We start from the raw sequence: 20,427 nt of genomic DNA, 5'->3' as shown, positions 1-20,427 counted from the left end.
CTTTCAAAAATAGTGGGTATAGTCCTTCTTCAGAGGCTTCTGCAAAAGGGCTACCTCTCTTGAAAAGGAAAGAGAAGAGTATCATGCTAGGTTCCGATGGGATAGCCTAGCTTTGAATACTGGATTCACACTTAACTAGTTATGAACTAAGGATAAGTTCACTGACCTCTAAATTATTCAGTTTACTCATCTGTAAAATGGATAGCAGAAATAAGAGTTATGAATCAGTGCCTGGCAAATAGTAAACACTCAATAAATATTAGATGTTGCTATATTATTTTATTTTACTCAGCTAAAATACAGTTACTCACTGAAGGAGGCCTTTTCTGACAACCACCCATAGCAGTTTCCACTCAGTTCTCACAGCATCATATACATCTCCCACCATAAAATCTGTCACAATTTTATTTAGAAAGTTACCTGTGTAGAGATGGAACAATCCTAAAATTTGTATGGAATCAGAATAGCCAAAGAAATGTTGAAAAAGAGAACCAAAACTGGAGGCATTACAATTCCACGCTTTAAGCTGTATTACAAAGCTGTAGTGATCAAGACACTACGTACTGGCAGAAAAACAGACACATAGATCAATGGAACAGAAAAGAGAACCCAAAAATGGACCCTAAATTTTATGGTCAACTAATCTTTCACAAAGCAGGAAAGAATAAGCAATGGAAAAAGTCTCTTCAACAAGTGGTACTGGGAAAATTGAACAGCCACATGCAGAAGAATGAAACTGGACCACTTTTTTGCACCATACACAAAAACAAACTCAAAATGAATAAAAGACTTAAATGTGAGACAGGATCTATCTAAATCCTAGAGGGGAATACAGGCAACAACTTCTTTGACCTTGGCTGCGGCAACTTCTTGCTAGACACATCTCCAGAGGCAAGGAAAGCAAAAGCAAAATTGAAATATTGGGACTTTATCAGGATAAAAAGCATTTTGCACAGGAAACAGCTGACAAAACTAAAAGCAACTGGGGTGCCTGGGTGGCTCAGCTGGTTAAGTGTCTGGCCTTTGGCTCAAGTCATCATCCCAGGGTCCTGAGATTAAGTCCTGCATCAGGCTTTTTGCTCAGCCAGGAGCCTGCTTCTCCCTGTGTGTCTCTGATAGCTCTCTGTCGCTCTCTTAAATAAATAAATAAATAAATAAATAAATAAATAAATAAATAAATAAATAAATAAATAATAAAATAAAATAAGATAAATCTTTAAAACAACAGCAACAACAACCAAAAGACAATCCATAGAATGGGAGAAAGTATTTGCAAATGACTTATCAAATAAAGGGCTGGTATCCAAAAATCTATAAAGAACTTATCAAATCAAACTCAACACTCCCCCAAAAATCCAAATGATCCAGTCAAGAAATGGGCAGAAGACATGAGTAGATATTTCTCTAAAGATATACATATGGCTAATGGACACACGTGAAAAAATGCTCAACATCACTCAGCATCATGGAAATACAAATCAAAACCACAATGAGTTACTGCCTCACACCAGTCAGAATGGCTAAAATTAACAAGTCAGGAAATAACAAATGCTGGTGAGGATGCAGAGAAAGCAGAACCCTCTTACACTGTTGGTGGCAATGAAAATTAGTGCAGCCATTCTGGAAAACAGTATGGAGGTTCCTCAAAAAGTTAAAAACAGAGCTACTCTGCAGCCCAGAAATTGCACTACTAGGTATTTATCCAAAGGATACAAACATAGTGATTCAAAGGGGGGGGGGGTGCCTGCACCCCAATGATTATAGCAAGAATGTCCACAAATAGCCAAACTATGAAAAAAGCCCAGATGTCCATCAACAGATAATGGATAACAAAGATGTGATGTTTATATGTGTACAGATATATATGTCTACACACACACACACACACACACACACACAGGAATACTACTCAGCCATCAAAAAGAATGAAATCTTGCCATATGCAATGAGCTGGATGGAACTAGAGGGAATTATGCTGAGTGAATTAAGTCAGAAAAAAACAAGTATCATTATGATTTCACTCTTATGTGGAATTTAAGAAACAAAACAGATTATATTCATAAAATAAGATGAAAATACAGGGGCAACCCATAAGAGACTCTTAACTATAGTAAACAAACTGAGGGTTGCTGGAGGGGAGCTAGGTGGGGGGATGGGTTAATTGGTTAAAGGGCATTAAGGAGGGCATGTGATATAATAAGCACTGGGTGTTCTATGCAAGTGATCAATCACTAAATTCTCTTGAAACTAATAATGCAGTATATTATTAATAAATACAGTTTTTAAATATAATATAGATTATTAATAATTACCTAAATTGAATTTATTTTTTAAAATATTGTATTTATTTATTCATGAGAGAGACAGAGAGAGAGAGAGGCAGAGACATAGGCAGAGTGAGAAATAGGCTCTGCATGGGCAGCCCAACATGGGACTTGATCCCAGGACTCCAGGATCATGACCTGAGCCAAAGGCAGATGCTTAACCGCTGAGCCACCCAGGCGCCCCCTCCAAACTGAATTTAAATTTTAAAAAATTTAAGTTATCTGTATAATCATTTGTTTAACATCTGCCTTCCTGATTCCTTATCCCCAAACAATAAGCTCCATGAAAGGACCCCTTATATCTAGCACACTGCTTGACTTACAGGAAGTGTTCAGTAAACACCTTTTAAATGAGCAAACCTCCACATTTCAGGGATGCTGGAACTGAAGTCTAAAAATAATTAGCATATTTGGTGATTCCTCAGAAGTTTAAACACAGGGGGTGCCTGGTCTGTTGGACATCTGACTCAATTTCAGCTTAGGTCATGGTCCTAGGGTTGTGGGAGCAAGCTCTATGCTCAGCAAGAAGTCTGTTGGAGGTTTTCTCTTACCCTCTGTACTACTTCCCACCCCCGTGCACTTCCTAGCCTGCATTCTCTCTCAAAAATAAATAAATAAATCTTAAAAAAGAAAAAAGGTTAAACACAGAATTACCATATGACCCAGCACCTCTACTTAGATAATTAAAAACAGGTGTTCAAACAAAAAACTTGCACATAAATGTTCAAAAACCCAACTGTTTCCATAAAAAATGGAAATAACCTAAATGTCCAAGAACTGAGGAATGAAGAAATAAAATATGAAATATCCATACAGCGGAATATCATTTAGCCACAGAAAGGAATCAAGTACTGACACATGCTACAACATGGATAAACCTTGAAAACATTTTCTTAAGTTTAAGAAGCCAGACACAAGGATCACATGCTGAATATTTATTTATTTGTTTATTTAAAGATTTTATTTATTTATTCATGAGAGACACAGAGAGAGAGAGAGAGGCAGAGGGAGAAGCAGGCTCCATGCAGGGAGCCCAATGCAGGACTCAATCCCCAGGCCAAAGGCAGTAGCTAAACCGCTGAGCCACCCAGAGATCCCCCTGAATGATATTTAAATTAAATGTCCAGAATAAGCAAATCCATACAGACAGAAAATAAATATGTGCTTGTCAGGGTCTAGGGGAAAGAGGGAATGGCAAGTGATTGTTAAATGAATACGGGAACTCTTTTAGGGGTGATGACAATGTTCCGGAATTAGATAGTGGTGATGGTTGTACAATATTATGAAAAGCCACTAAACTTTAAGTCAGATGCCCTGATTTCCCAAACAGTATTTATTTCTATTATCCATAATGCTTCTCTGGTGTGACAAAACCCAATGATTTCTTATAACTGATCTAGTCTACCTAGTGATAACAAAGGCTAGTTATAGTTACTAGACCAAGGTTATTAAGTCTCAGTTATTAGGTCATAGTTTATCTATGCTTAACCAATTGCGCCACCCAGGCACCATGGATATATAATTTTAAATAGAGATCTATTAAAAATAGATGTAGTACATGATAGAGAAAAACAAGAAAGTGATCTCTTACTCTTGAGAATAAGCACTCTCAAGAAGACAAGTGCCATCCTGGCTATTGATAAACTACTTCTCTTGACAAAGACCTGTTGCCACCACCTACATTGAAAATAGTTATTATACCAAATCTCACAACAGAAGGCAGCTCCTTTAGAAGGTAAACATAATGACTTCTACTGATAGTCTACTATACATTCTGAGCACAGTGTCAGGTGCATTTTTTCTAAGATTTTATTTATCTGAGAGAGAGAGAGAGAGCGAGCGCACACACATGTGCACATACGCACAAGCAAGGGGAGTGGGAGAAGGAGAAGCAGACTCCCCGCTGAGCAGGGAGCCTGATGCAGGGCTTGATCCCAGGACCTTGAGATCATGACTGAAGGTGATGCTTAACCAACTCAGACACCCAGGTGCCCCTCAGATGCATTTAAGTACCCTTGAGTTCTGGGATAATTCTGCTTTTATACATGAGGTAATTGGAGAGCTATTTTAAACCAGGTGGTGTTAAACACAGGATTTTTTTTTCAGTATGCCAGGTAGTAAACCACATCTTATGCTAATACAGCACCCTGAGTAAATCAATAGTATGCTTCAATTTAGGACTAATGATAAATTATTTTTTTCTATAAAAAGAGTTTGGTTTTTTTGTTTGTTTGTTTGTTTTACATACCAATTACAGACAAGTATAAAGGAAGAAATAAATATCATCTGCATCTCTATCACTCAGAATAACCACGTAACATTTTTATAATCTGGATATTTCTCCTCTTTTTTGGTAAACACAGGATATGTAATTTAAAAAAACAGATTTGTTTTCATTTATTTGAGAGAGAGAATGAGTGCGTGGTGGTGGAGGCAGAGGAAGAGGGAGAGAGAGTCCTAAGCAGACTGTGTGCTGAGTGCAGAGCCTGATGTAGGGCTCGATCTCATGACCCCAAGATCACAACCGAGCCAAAACCAAGAGTTGGATGCTTAACCAACTGCGCCACCCAGGCGCAGATACATAATTTTATTTTATTTTATTTTTTAAGATTTTATTTATTCATTCATAAGAGACACACAGAGAGAGAGAGGCAGACACACAGGCAGAGGAAGAAGCAGACTCCACACAGGGAGCCCAACATGGGACTCGATCCCGGTCTCCAGGATCAGGCTCTGGGTTGAAGGCGGCGCTAAACCACTGAGCCACCTGGGCTGCCCGATACATAATTTTAAATAGAGAACGTACTACATCTATTTTTATATCTTAGCTTCTTCACTAAAATTATTATAGGCATTTTCCAATGCATTAAAATAACTCACAAATTTTTTTTTAATTTGAAATAAAGTAACCCTCCCCAAATCCAAACCTATTTTTAATGGCTGTGTTACATTCCATCTTCGTTTACCTGTTGGACATTTGGGTAGTAGGTTTATGATAACGTGGTTAACATCTTTATAATAAATCTGCTCAATTGCTGATCATTAAAAATAAATATAACATTTACTATCATCTCTGGCTCATCTCTTTCTTATACTACATCATCTAATTCTGACTTCACCTTGAAAATACATTCAAAATCCAACCATTTCTCATTACTTCCTCTGTTACCAACCTGGATTAAACTGCCAACACCTTTCACCCACACTACTCTAAGAGTCTCCCATTTCCCTGCTCCTTCTTAGTCTCCTTCTAATGCTAGTAGTCAGAGCAACTCTCTCTAACCATGTCACTCTTCTCAAAAAAATCTTCTCATGGCTCTACTTCAAAAAAAAGCCAAAGATCTTAAAATGGTCCATAAGGCCATATAGAATCAGCTTCGTGCACCCTTCCCATACTCTTCCTCTGCTTCTCTTCAACCTATTAAGCTTACATTTATAGCTCAAAAATTATTTTTAAAATATATATTTTCTTCAGAAGTTTAAATCACCACTATCAATAATTTACTATCTATATACTTTGCTTTATGAACTACTGCAATTTGACAAATTATTTCATTTTGCATGTCAATGAGACTAGAAAATTATTTCAGTATAAACTTGAGCTCCAATCCCTTAAGCATGTATTTTAAAATAGTATTCTACAGCTTTTTTTTTTTTTTTTAAGATTTCATTTATTTATTCATGAGACACACAGAGAGAGAGGCAGAGATATAGGCAGAGGGAGAAGCAGGCTTCTTGCAGGGAGCCCGATGTGGGACTCGATCCCAGACCAGGATCACACCTGAGCCGAAAGCCAGATGCTCAACAGCTGAGCCACCCAAGTGTCCCATATTCTACAGCGTTTGTACTAAATTTTCTACTTTAGAATGCTAAGTAGTGCTTTCTGTTTCACTGGAGAAATAATGGAGAGGCATTCAGTTTACTCCACTCTAAAGTCACGTGTTATCAAAGCATTCTCCATAATATCTCCATAAACTATCTTAAAAACATACAATCTTGGGGTGCCTGGGTGGTTGACTTCATTTCGGCTCAAGTCATGGTCTCACGGTTATAAGGACTATAAGACTGAGCCCTGCTTTGGGCTTCTCTCTCTTCCTCCCCTTGTCCTCCCCTCCCCCCTCTCATCTCTCCTGCTCTTTAAAAAAAAATTGTATATTTTTTGTATACAAATATACAAAAAAATTGTGTATTTGTAAAATACAAAATTTTGGGGATCCCTGGGTGGCTCAGCGGTTTCACGCCTGCCTTTGGCCCAGGGCATGATCCTGGAGTCCCAGGATCGAGTCCCGAGTTGAGCTCCCAGCATGGAGCCTGCTTCTCCCTCTGCCTCTGCCTGCCCCTCTCTCTCTCTCTCTCATGAATAAATAAATAAATCTTTAAAAATTCAAAAAATCATAAGGATATCTATTAAATATGAAGTCAGTAAAAAAAATATTTTTAAAAATACAAAATTTTCTACTTGAAAAAAATTTAAGTAGTAATAATTGTAAATGGGGGGAAATGATGTATTAGATGCTATTAAAATGAAAACTTGTTCATCAAAAATCATTGAGAGAAAAAGGAAGCTACATATAAGGGAAAGTAGTTGTAATATGTATATATCTAACAAAAGACTACCAGAAAATTTAACGAATTCTTATAAAGCAACAAAGTAATATTTTAAGTGATCTAAATGGGTATTTCATAAAAAGATATCCAAGAAGCTAATGGAAAGGTGTTTGAAATCATTATTCATCAGGGAATTACAAGTTAAAACCATAAAGAGATATCCTTACATACCCACCAGAATGGATACAATTTAAAAGACTAATGTTTACAAATACAGGCAAGGAGTAGAGCACTCACAGCTAACTAGGGGAACATAGGTACAACCATTTTGGAAAACCACCTGGCAGTATCTACTGACTCAGTCCTAAATATATACTCAAATCAGTGCATGTTTACTAAAAGACACATATAAGAATATTCTTTGTAGCTTCTCCATAGTGGTCAAAACCAAGTAAACAAACCAAAAAACTCTAAATGTCTACTATCAGGAGAATGAAATACATTAGACATAACAACAAAAAAATCTAAGGAAACTTAAAAACATACAGATATATTTAAGATGTGCACATATCTCAAAGACATTAACTGAAGAGATACACACTCATAAAAAGAATACATAGTATCATTTAAATGAGGCTCAAGAATAGGCAAAACTAACTGATGACAGAAATCATGACAGGGAACAAGGGTGAAATGGATACTGTCAGGTAAGGGGCAAAAGGATGAACATTCTGGGTACTGGAAAAGTTCTATACCTTGACCTAGGTGGTTAATAAAATATAGTTTTAAAGTTAATGTATTTACATACTTTAGTTAATATATTTTAGAATTTACTAAAAAAGTAAAATAAAATCAACACACAAGCAAACTCAGTCTATTGTACTTAAGGATGAGGATTTTCCTCTGTAAAAAATGAGATCCTTACCGAACTGAGATTAACATGTATCAATATTTAGTCTGTCTCTTGCCTCAGATGGTACAAACTGTATGACTTACTTAAGGGTCTAAGCAGCTTCATAAATGTATTTGTGACTGTTAAGAAACTGTAAAAATAAAAAACCATCCGATTACGATGTTATGAATATTATTAGAGGAGCTTAGAGGACTACATTTACTTCTTTCTGGATCCATTCAACTATTTGATTTTATGTGATATTTACATAGTTATAATATTACAAAAGTACTGATTTACAATTTTGTGAATAAACTTATTGACAAAACATGAAAGAATCTGTTCCAGAATAGAAAAAAATATAGAGTTGACAACATAAAGTAATCATGTATCCAACAGAAATTAAGAGGTGAAAGAGATATCAAGGTGAATGACAATGCAGAAGCATTAATTTCTTCACTTTTCATAGTAAGGAGAGAAGATGTACTGCTTACAGTTAATGGTACAGAAAATAACTATTAAATAGCATTTAAATTATATTATCTAATTTAAAACAATTTATTTTTGCATGGATGTAATAATATCCATTCTGTGATGCATTTAAAAGATAATTTAAAACCAAATGTAATAACAATGACTCTAAGAGTGCTACTTGCATTCTACTTTGCGAAGAGTCATTTCAGGGAATGGATGTGATATCTATTTTGTATTGAATGTAAAGAAGTGTTTCAAATCATACATAAAAAAGATAGATATAAGAGTGCTTGTAAAAAAACTTTAATTAAATGAAAAATAAAACAATTTATTTTTCAAAAGAAAATTTCTGCCCTGTCCATTTATTTATAGGACGCCTGGGTGGCTCAGTGGTTGAGTGTCTGCTTTTGGCTCAGTGGGGTAAGCTCAGGTCATGATCCCAGGGTTCTGGGATTGAGCTCCGTGTGGGGTTCCCTGATCAGAAGGGGAGCCTGCTTCTCCCTCTGCCCCTCCCCTCGCTGATGTTCTCTATTGCTATCTCCCTCTCTCTCATAAATAAGTAAAATCTAGCAAGTTTCACACTGCTAGAAAAGAGAATGTGAAAAAGTTGAGATGAAGCTGTATAGGTAAGCAATATAGAATGGAAATGAAAGAACTGAAAGGTGACAAAACAATTTAAGTGAATCATTTAGAAACCAGTCATAGATTGCCAGCTAAGAGAAGATGACAACTTGGATCAGGTTAATGGCAGCAGGAACAGAGGGAAATGGATAGATTTAAGACTAATTAGGATGTGAAAATGACAGCGGTATAAGGATCACTCCAGGAAATAGAGGAGAAAAAACAATCAGGGGTATCATCATGTTTCTAATTTAGGCAAGTCTTTAACACCTAGTGGTACCATTCCTTGACACTGAGCAGCCAGAAGGAGTTTGGTGGTAGTGACAGAAGAGTTGGACAAGACAAAGCCTGAGGATAAAATATACATATGAAGATGCCTGATAAGCAGTGGGATATATAGGTCCCAAGTTCAAGAGAGACAGTTGACCTGAAAATACACACAAATCTGGGTCAAATTTATGACTAAGGAGGATATAAAATGAGTAGAAACCCATTAGAACCCCAAGGAGTAATATTTTAGGAAGAGGCAAAAAAAAGATGATTTTGCAAAGTCAATTACAGTAGATCTGGAGTAAGCCTAGGGTGGTGGCCTCAGGAACTGGTGTCCAGATAAAAGGGATTTTACTGAAAATGAATACATTAGGAAAATGAAACGCTATGGCATTGGTTCTCCAACTTAAGCATACATCAGAATCATAGGAGAGTTTTGTTCAGATTGCTGAGCCCCATCCCCAGACTTTCTGATTCAGTAAGTCTGGATTTGGGACTGAGAATGGGCATTTTAATGCCGCTGGTTGGGGGATTGCACTCTGAAAAATCACAGGGTTAGAGTATAGAATAACAGACTGTATATATGGATACTGAGATCACACCGGATGACAGTAAACCTTGGAAGAAAGACAGTGAGTGAGGTGTTAACACTATAATTAAGTGGGAGTGACCAAGAAATCAGGCAAATAAAAGCAGAAAGGACTATAGGATAACCAGATAACACAAGACTCAAGGATCTACATGCAGGCTCCTGGGTGGCTCAATTGGTTAAGGGTCTGCCTTCAGCTCGGGTCTGATCCAGGGAGTCCTGGGATCAAGTACCACTGGGGCTCTCTGCTCAGCCAGGAGCTTGCTTCTCCCTCTGCCTGTTGCTCCTCCTGCTTGTGCACATGCTCTCTCTCCAATAAATAAAATCATTAAAAAATAAATAAAAAGGATCTACATGGATTTTAAACTGAAGTAGAGAAACATTCTGAATATAACATTTGAAACCAAGGGAGACAATGACATTGCTTCCTGACCATGAGGTATATAGGGTAGGGGGCAGGGAGACCTAGCTTCAACTTGAGAAGGTTATAGGACAAAGTGTCTTCATGAAAGAATCTGGTTTCAGGTTCAAGTTCCAAATGAGTTGAAGTCAAAATAAAACGAGAAGGGACGCCTGGGTGGCTCAGTCAGTCGAGCATCTGCCTTTGGCTTAGGTCATGATCCCAGGGTCCTGGGATAGAGCCCCATGTCAGTCTCCCTGATTGTGTGGGAAGCCTGCTTCTCCTCCTTCTACTGCTCCCTCGGCCTGTGCACACGCACTCGCTCTCTTTCACATAAATGAAATCTTCAAAAAAAAAAAAAAAAGCCAAATTAAAACAAGAAACTATTTTTTAATGCATCAAATTAAAAACTTAAAAATGGTAATACCATGATTGTGAAGGATTCTATTTCTTTCACACTAAGAAAAAATTGTTAGGCATATTTCAGTTATTATTTAAGACTAAACACTTTAAAAATGTCATTTAATTAACTAAACTCTTAAATTCTAAAATTATTTATTTATACGAAATAAAATGGAAGCTGTATACTAACAGTGTACAACTATATAAGGTGAAATATAAAAGTCCCTCCTCCTAATCCCCAAGCCCCAGCTGATATCATTAAAATGGTTTTATATTCTCCAAATTTTCTGTGCATGTGCTTGGATGCATAGCCAAAGAGCACAAGAAACCTGAGAGGATACACATAAAGAGAACCACATCTAGATACATCATAGTTGAATTGTCTTAAGCTGAAGACACAGCAAATCTTAAAAAGGAGCAAATAGGGAACAACATGATTAACAGTTGACTGATCAGAAACAATGAAGGCAACAGAATGACATATTCAAAGTGATATTATTGCATGAAAGGCCAAAGAGCATTTTAATTTGTAGAAATTGTCAAACTGTTACAAAAAGGTTGCAACAGTTTGTATTCTCTACGGTACTATATTCTCACACTACACATTACCAAATTGTTTAATCCTTACCAATCCAAATGCAAACAAAACAAAAAACACAATTTTAAAAAACTGGAGTACCAAATTCTGATTTACATTTAAGTAACTAGTTTATATAATGTTTATTAGCTAATGTTTATGAGCATCAAATTTCTTTCACTGTGAAATGCTTTCCATAGGATTACCTTCTTGATTTGTAAGAGCCCTTTTGATATTAGCCACTTTGGTTTTATGTGTTGAAAATATTTACTCCATTTCCCCTCAAAAAAAAAAATCTTCAGTTTTTGTAAATGTGTAGCCACATCTATCCAAATGCCTCCCCAACTCTAAACGACCCTCCCTCCGCTAAAGTTGTATTTCTTTTTTTTAAAGTTTATTTTTAGTAATCTCTACACACAACATGGGTCTTGACCCCATTACGAATCACATGCTCTTCTGACAGAGTCAGCCAGGCGCCCCCTACCCCCAAATAGGCTTCTCAAAATGTAAATCTTATTATCACAGTCTAACAACCTTCTGTGATGAAATCCATAAACTGTCAGGGTCCTTTTATCCTAATCTCTAATAACCTGCTATTCTCTAGCCACCACAGAATACTTAATAGAGAAAAGCTCATGAACTATTAAAAAAAAAAAAATACTGGTATTCTTTCTTTAAAAGTGTTACTCTCCACTCCCTCAATCCAAATTTTTACCCCCATTTATATTACTCCTTAAACTCTTCGTGTGGAATAATTTGCTTCTTTCTACCTGTACTTTATACATGTCTCTATATATAACTCTTAAACTCTGCATTTTAGTATTATGAACTTCTTGGGGGAAGGAAATATATCTTAATGTTCCCAAGTAAATATGGAATGGATAAAAAGATTCAGTGATCTGATGAATTCTATTGATGAAACTGATGTATTGATGAAAATACAAGGAATCAGAAAGTATCAAGGAACAAGATAAAGACAACTGGAAGGATGATGGTACTTCAAGATGTTTGTTGCATAACTTATTTCTGCTAGCTTAAAGCAATAATGGAAAAAAGATTCACTGAAAGATAGAAACAGTATTAACACAGAGCTAACAACAAGCATCAGTATGTTTTAGTAATCCAAAGTAGGTTAAGGTTAACAAATTGGAATCAGTGAGCTTTATAAACTGTGCTGGTTAAGTCAATTTAAGGCTTTATTAGGTAGCTTAGGAAATTTATTTGCTCATTAAAGTCCATAGCTGTTTTTAGTTTTATTACCTTCAAATCCCTGTGCTTAAACACAAACTAAACCTTTCTGTATAGGCAATTACCTAACTACATAATTTGTTTGCAGATAGTTCAAGCCTTCAATCTGTTTATCTTCCTAGAATGAAGTCAATTACGTAGCCCGAGGCTATGAAACAGCACTAACTCAAGGAATTAAACAGCCTGGGATATTACCCCAGTTCAGGACTAAAATCTATGCTTGTTTCTTCAAGTTTCCTTCTCCCTTCATAAGAGAACCTTTCACAAGAAGAGCAGTTAGCCAACAACTTCCAGATGTAGTGCCTTTAGGAGCTATGCTCCAAATGAGGCCACATTCCCCTGGGTAGCTCCCAGTGAATGATGGAACATGGAAGGGCACTAGGGCCCAGTCATTTCCGCTTACTGAGGCATTCATCTATAGGCAATCTGCAGTGGAGTTCCCCACAGAGCTGCCAGAGACTCTCGCTGCTGCTCCATGGCTGGAGTCTCTTCCTACTGAATCCTTCTTGTCTCTTTTAACAGGACTCATACCTGCATCAAAGCGTATCTACTCCTTTCTCTTTAACCTGCACAGATGCTATCCCACAACAAATCTCCTTCCCACAGGACCTCAACTGAGATACCATCATACCCTACTCTCCAATTCTAAGGTTTATTGAAATCTAGCTATCATATATTGCCCAGATTTTGCCATATATTTATAAGACTAGTGTCTGGGCATTTAAATCAAGTTAGAAATGAACTTTTGTACTACGAAGGAATATAGGTTAGAAAGTCTTTTTAGACTAAAAATTCCACCTCCTCTGAGGTTTAAGCACAAATTTAGTTTAACCAACTAACCAATATTCAACATGCAGAATCTATCAAAAATACTTACATAACTGTGTTGTCATCCACTAAGATATCACAACCATGAGCAGGACACGAAATAGTCTGAAAAAGATTGAAATTTAAACTATGTCTTCATTCAACAAATATTTACTGGATGCTTACCATCGCCAGGCACTTCAGTAGGTTGAGAATACCTTGACATTTACAGGATCTTAATCGTTCCCTTTCTATTAAAGGAAATGTATGTGTGTGTTTAATACCAAAAGGTAACTAAAACCACTGACTGACCTGAATAAAACTCGAAAGGCACAAGCAAGACACCTGACAAAACTGCTCAACAAGTTTAGCCTGATTTATACACATCTTAATGCCACTAAGAAAACATTACCTGAACTGTTATCTTTGACTGGATTGTCACATTGTAAATAGAAAAATGTCTTAATTATCTTTTAATCTCAAAATGGAAAAAGGTCCCATGCAATTTATAATCCAGAATGCTTCACCTGTTTATATTTCTGCAAGGGTCTAAACATTGTAGGAAATTCAACAAAAACTAAAAAATCAAATTGGTATCTTTACCTGTCCCATGCCTTCCTCCATTATTTTGGTAGTTAAATATTCGCTCCAGCACTGCATACAAAATTTATGTCCACATTCAAGGCCAGTGAAATACTGCAACAAAAATAATACATGGACTTTTAAAAGACATTATGAGAAAAATCACTATACATAGTGACTCAAGAAGGCTCTATTAGGTCACAATTCTCATAAGTAGTTAAAATGTCCAATTTGACAAGGCTAGCTGGGCTTCTAAAATAAACTTCTCAGTGATAAAACTTAGACATGCAAATACATTTAATACAAATTACCTAACTAATGAGAAATGCATTTAGAGTATTTATATTTTTAGGAAAGACAGACAAGTTTGTACAAAATATAAGAATGCCATGTACCAATAAGCATATGAAAAGACGCTCAAAATCCTTAGCTATCAGAGAAACGTGAATCAAAACCACAGTAAGACACGACTTGACACCCACTAGGACAGCTATATTCAAAAAGACAGATAAAAACAAGTGTTGGTAAGGATGTAGAGAAATTAGAACCCTCATACACTTCTGGTGCGAATGTACAATAGTACAGGAGCTTTGGAAAACACTGTGGCAGTTTCTCAAATAATTAAACACAGAGTTACTCATGATCCAGCAATTCCACTTCTAGGTATATACCCAAAAGAAATGAAAACATAGCTCCACACAAAAACTTGTATACAAATATTCATAGCAGCATTATCCATACTAGTTCCAAAACAGACACAACCTAAATGTCCAGTGACGAATGGATAAACAAAATGTGGAATATACATATGAAAGAATATTATTCACGCATAAAAAGGATTGAAGTACTGATACATACTGTAATGCAGATGAGCCTTGAAAACACTATGCTCAATGAAAGGATCCAGCCACAAAACACCACATATTGTTTGATTTCCATGTATACGAAAGGTCCAGAACAGGCAAAATCATAGAGAAAGTAGATTAGTGGTTGCCTAGGATAGGATGGCTTGAGGGGTAAGAGGTAGTAGTGAGTGTAAAAGGATATGAGGTTTCTTTTTGGGGTCATGAAATGTTCTAAAATTTACTGTGGCAGTAGAGTGGTAAACTAAAACCACTGAAAATAAGTGAACTATATCGTCTTATTAGTGTATGTGAATTTTATCTCAAAGCTGTATTAAAAAATGTCATGCAAATATAGGACTTCTAGAGTTGCACAGAATATAGCTTACCTAGATAATAAAATCTTATGGAAACCAAAAGATTCATTCAGATTGCTAAGAACAATACTAACATTTGGTCTAATCTTCTACTACTTATATGACTTGAAATACTACTAATTTGAGGGATAGTTAATTGAAGTATATTATATTCTATAATATGCAAATAATGGTCATCAGTTTCAACTAAGAATATTTTACAATATTTACTCTAAATTATTTTTAAACAAGTAAGGTAATACAGGCTCATGGTTAAAAACAATTATTTAATAGTACGAGTTTATGTTGAAAAGTAAGTCTCCCTTATTCCAACCCTTGTCCTCTATTTCTCTATCCAAAAGTAACACTATTTCAAAATCTGACATAATCTGCCAGAGATGTTCTGACATACACAGGCACATACACAATAAGAGTAGCACATATTATCGTTTTGGTTATTATTTAATACATTTCTGAGGTGGTCCTACATTAGACTTTTTTTTTTTTTTTTGCCACTATGCTACTGCACTGGCTATTTATATATCATGGTGATCGTGCCGATGCATCTTGGGATAAAGTGATTTTTTTTTTTTTTTAAATTTATGATAGTCACACAGAGAGAGGGAGAGGCAGAGACACAGGCAGAGGGAGAAGCAGGCTCCATGCACCGGGAGCCCAATGTGGGATTCGATCCCGGGTCTCCAGGATCGCGCCCTGGGCCAAAGGCAGGCGCCAAACCGCTGCGCCACCCAGGGATCCCCGGGATAAAGTGATATTATAACAGGTATACATTTACACTTTAATAGAGTATTACACCAAGCTTTAAGTTCAAAGAGGTTGTAGCAATTTATACTGTTAAAGAGAATTCGGGTTTCCCAAAACCTATGTCAACAATAGTATATTATCGAACTCCTTGATCTTTGCCAATCTAACAGGTATGAATGTGAATTAGTTTCTTTTTTTTTAAGATTTTATTTATTTATTCATGAGAGACACGAGACAGATGCAGAGACACAGGCAGAGGGAGAAGCAGGCTCCCTATGGAGTGCCGGATGTGGGACTCAATTCCAGGACTCTGGGATCACGACCTGAGCTGAAGGCAGACAGATGCTCAACCACTGAGCCACCCAAGTGCCCCACTTCATTAGTTTTGATTTTAATTTATTTTGAGTGAAGTTTTAAACACTAAAAAAAGATTAAAAACTATGTATTTTTTCGGTGCACTCTCTTCATCTATTTTGCCCATCATTTCCTTAATGATTTAGTGGGGATTTCTACCTATTTAGAAAACTGGCCATTTGTAAGTATGGAAAATATTTTCTCAGATTCAAATCTGAGTGCTCACATTTTGCTGCCATGAAGAAGCAACAAAAAAATACACCAAAGTGTACTGGTTTTAAAATTTCTGCCTTCTAGGGGCCCCTGGGTGGCTCAGTAGTTGAATATCTTTTTCAATATTTTACTATTATTCTATCTCTCCAAATACTCAAGTCATCTTTTTAACTACTTTAGTATTTCAAGTTTTCTTCATAACAGATCTTTCACATTTCTTGCCAAATTTATTTCTAGCTCTTTTATTCTTTCCGTGGCTCATATAAGTGGTACTTTTTATTCCATTTTCTAACGAGCTGTTACTTGAAAAATGCTCATGAAATTTCTGATGTTGCTTATGACATTCAGATACAAATAGGATACAAAATTCTATACTATAGCACATAAACTATATAAAGAATGCCCAGAAGCAGACATGGGGGAAAAAATGTATCAGAGTCCTGAGACTTGTCCTACAGACCAAATGACATGGTAAATATCCAGTTTAAAATATGATGCTATTCAGATTGACAAGAATTGTAACTCATTTATAGGACAAGTAAAGGTAAATATTGTGGAAATCAATATTTTTATCCATTAAAAAAAAATCTAGGAAACAAACAAAAGAATCTATTCTCATTACTCCTGACTGGTAAAGGACATTTGGCACTAACTTGTCAGATCACTAATGAAGAGCATCTGATTTTCAAGGCTATAAGAGGAAGGAGCATTCTGTAAAGGACAATTATAACAGGGTAAAAGATCACCAATTCTAAAATGTTTTATTCACAACTTAAAAAACACATATGCATCCTCATGTGCTTTATTTTCTTTTTTCAAATAAGAACCCTTGAGATTGTGAGATTAAAGGTTACAATGCTTACTAAGTGATCATTGCAAGTAACATCTCTACCTTTGGAACTTCTGGACCATCAATCATTATATAAGGAAAAAAACAAAGTTTTTTATTCTTTAAAGGCTTCTTTTCAATAATTCTTCTAATTTGATAGACAACAATACAAAACAAGGAAAAATAGAAATGTAAATCACATACATAAACACGTCTAAAAATAGAGCAAAAACTAACCTGTGGTATAAACACGTTTACTGTGCTCAAGAGATGTGTCATTGTCACAGATATACCTGGGTACCACCATCCTGTCCCATTTCCCTTCCTCTCTTCCTCCTTTCACATATCTGTTCCCTTACAACCTTGTGCGTACCTACTTGGGTCCCTAACTCAAAGATAGGATTACTTATCAACAAATTTATCCTTGCTAATATCATAAATAAATCTGACACAGAATACACTAAAAATATATGAAATATTACCTAAAACAGAAATTAATGATCCTTTAAAAAAAGAACTGAAAGAATAAACACTCTTCAAAGGTACATTTATTACTGCCATTTTACATACACAGCAACTAATGGCAAATAGCAGTAAGAACAGGAATAAATATCTTTCTTCCATCAGAAACTCCTCATATAATCTCTAAAGTTAAAGCCATTGTTTATAAAAACTGAATAATTAGGACAACAGTTCCCTCATCCATAAAATAGAATAAATTAAAAAGGATATAGTGTCAGACTTAGAGCAGATGTTTTGTGTTCCCAGCAGAAAGATTTGGAGGTGCTTAAGAGGTGAGGGGATGGGAAGGTGACTATAGTCACAATCTCCAAAGTTGCCTTTATGTAACATACCTGATTCTTAAAATATACAAATTATTTACTTCATAAAAATGAGATATCACAGCCCACGCTATAAACTGTTGCCAGGGCTAAGAAACCCCTGAATTGGCCACAAACAAGGAGATGGGGGTAGAGAATTTAAAAGTGCCCCAAAGTCTCAGGATATTGTTTTTAAAGAAGAGATCTCACCCAAGATAGTTATCTCCAAAGTGCTATATACTAAGCTACTAAAGCATTTATTTTAAAAAGTTGTTTGCACATGTCACTGTATAAAGCTAAAGCTGCTTTCTGGAAGGATAAAGGTATTGAAGATAGACATTAATAAAAGGCAAGTATCAGTGTTTGAAGAAAGTGGTGGAAACTGAAACATGGGAATTATACAGCAGAGGTTAAAAAAAAAATCACTAATCCAATCAAAGCGTTAATGGAGTCTGAGATGACATTTGCAGAACTGAAGAGGTTAAAATTATCTTTCTCTATTAGTCTAAAAACTATGAAAAAAGTCCTAGTTTTATTACACTATTATTTTTCATAACACTTGGCATGGTTTCCGTAACTCTCAAACTTACTTTCCAACCCATATTGCTGTTTGCTTTCTTGTCCTGTCACTGACACAGCCAAGCTTCCTTTAAAGAATAATTTGTTTGTATTTATTGCCTACGTTTCTTTTCTAATCTTTAGGTCAATAACCCTTCAGCCCATGCAGTGTGGTTTCTCATTTTACCATACTACTTACATTAACTTTCCAATATCATCAGTCAACTTCATGTTGTTAATTCCAAATTCACTTTTCAATTATTTTCTTTGAAGTTTTTAGCAATATTTTTATCATTCTTGGAGGTACATACTCTTCCTCTGGCTTCTATACTGCTCTGTTTTCCTGATTCACCGAACTACCACACTTTCAGAGGTTATTTCACAGGTCAATTTCTGTGGGAAATTCTCTCTGACCTAAAACTGGGTTAGATGTCTCTCTCCAACATGTTCCTATAGTATCATCAAAGTGCTTACCTTTCTTTCTGAATATGTCATCTTACTTATCTACCCAGCTAACCTGTAAATTTTCTGAAGCAGGCATAAGGCCTTTTTTTCTCCATTGTGTTTCTAACACTTAGAATAGTGCCTGGTGCACTGAATAATAGTAGGTTCTCTATCATCAGTTACACGTGCAAGCAAAATTTACAATGTGAATCTCCAGGTGATTTTTAATTCTAATTTGTTAAGACTGTTAGACAATACCAAGGACACTGAGAAAGTTATAGGGGATATTTGTAAGTAGCTAGCTTCAGTACTCATATTACATTTAAAATTTAAACAAAGGAGGAGCTAGTTATAATAGAGCAGGAGGAGAAATGCCAAGGAATAAGGAAACCCTGTATAATCTGGGACAAATTCTTTGGGGCTCAGTATTACCTAACAGAAACTTTTACAAACTATACAAACGTCACCTGGCAAAGAGAACTTTTGTTAAAGACAGACAATAAAATGGTCAAAAGATAAATTTAATGTATTTTTAATAGTAATGTTTTTTTTTTTAAATACTCAAGACTGTGATTTAAAGGAGAGGGAAAAATTTTTTAAAAAATAAAGGAAAGAAAAAAAAATAAATAAATAAAGGAAAGAAACAAAATAAAGGAAAGGGAAATTATACAATTCTCAGAACAGTAGAGATTTGAAAGAATATCTTACTCAACTCATTTGAAAGATAAAAAGAACTTAAATCCAGTAAGGCTTAATAATTACACAAAGCCAAGTAGTTAGCATTAGTGCTATAATCAAAACTTGAGAATATGGAAATTCAACTCAACACTTCATCTACAAAGTTATGTTAACTCATTGTTCTATTTCTCTAAGAGTACTTAAGTAACTTTCTTTTAAAATCTCTTTTCTAGGCACTTGAAGCACATGTGAACAAATGAGTCCCCTTCAAATGGTCCTCTACAGAGAAACATATATAAACCTCTAAGAAAAATAATGAAAAATCTTCAATATGTTAAAATATATAAACACTTGGTGTCTGTCACTTGATGACAAACACCTTCTATATAATAATTATTAGAAAGTTAATTAAAGCAGAGAATATGAGTAAGATAGTTATTATTATAGAATTAAGCTTTTTCTTAGGTATCTTGAAATATCTTAGGGGTGAATTCCAAGTGACTAAATACATTTATGTCACAAATATTATTTTTTTGTGGTTACTAATAAAGTAAGGCCTTCATAAGATGATTATGTTTAAGCCTAAAATTCCTAACTAGACAAATCAAAGTAAATCATCCAAATTTAGTAGGTTTTAAGAGGGATACTTTTACTTAAAAGAAATACCAATTAACTGGTCCCAGTGTCTGCTCCAACTCTGTCACCACTTGCTATATTTAAGAATCTCCATTAGAATGGATCTCTATAAATGAAACGCTTCTGTTATGCAAAAGCTGCCTAGTAAAATACTATTAAAGACATTTTATTGATGTATTGGGTATTTATTTTAAAAT

The 20,427-nt window shown here is 35.5% G+C and overlaps 1 protein-coding gene across 1 annotated transcript in view; it reads right to left on the bottom strand.

Moving 5' to 3' along the window:
- Positions 1-20,427, bottom strand: part of ARIH1 (ariadne RBR E3 ubiquitin protein ligase 1) — a 117,538-nt gene that overhangs the window by 29,894 nt on the left and 67,217 nt on the right. Inside the window, exons 4-5 of the mRNA XM_072809526.1 lie at positions 13,756-13,848; positions 13,223-13,278 (exon numbers count right to left, since the gene is read on the bottom strand). Of these exons, the coding sequence (XP_072665627.1) occupies positions 13,223-13,278; positions 13,756-13,848 (149 nt within the window). The remainder of the gene's footprint in view (positions 1-13,222; positions 13,279-13,755; positions 13,849-20,427) is intronic.

Source organism: Canis lupus, chromosome 32, assembly GCF_048164855.1.
Source record: "Canis lupus baileyi chromosome 32, mCanLup2.hap1, whole genome shotgun sequence".
Lineage (NCBI taxonomy): Eukaryota > Metazoa > Chordata > Mammalia > Carnivora > Canidae > Canis > Canis lupus.
Note: the sequence above shows the minus strand (reverse complement) of the source record. Positions and strands in the feature narration are given on the sequence as shown.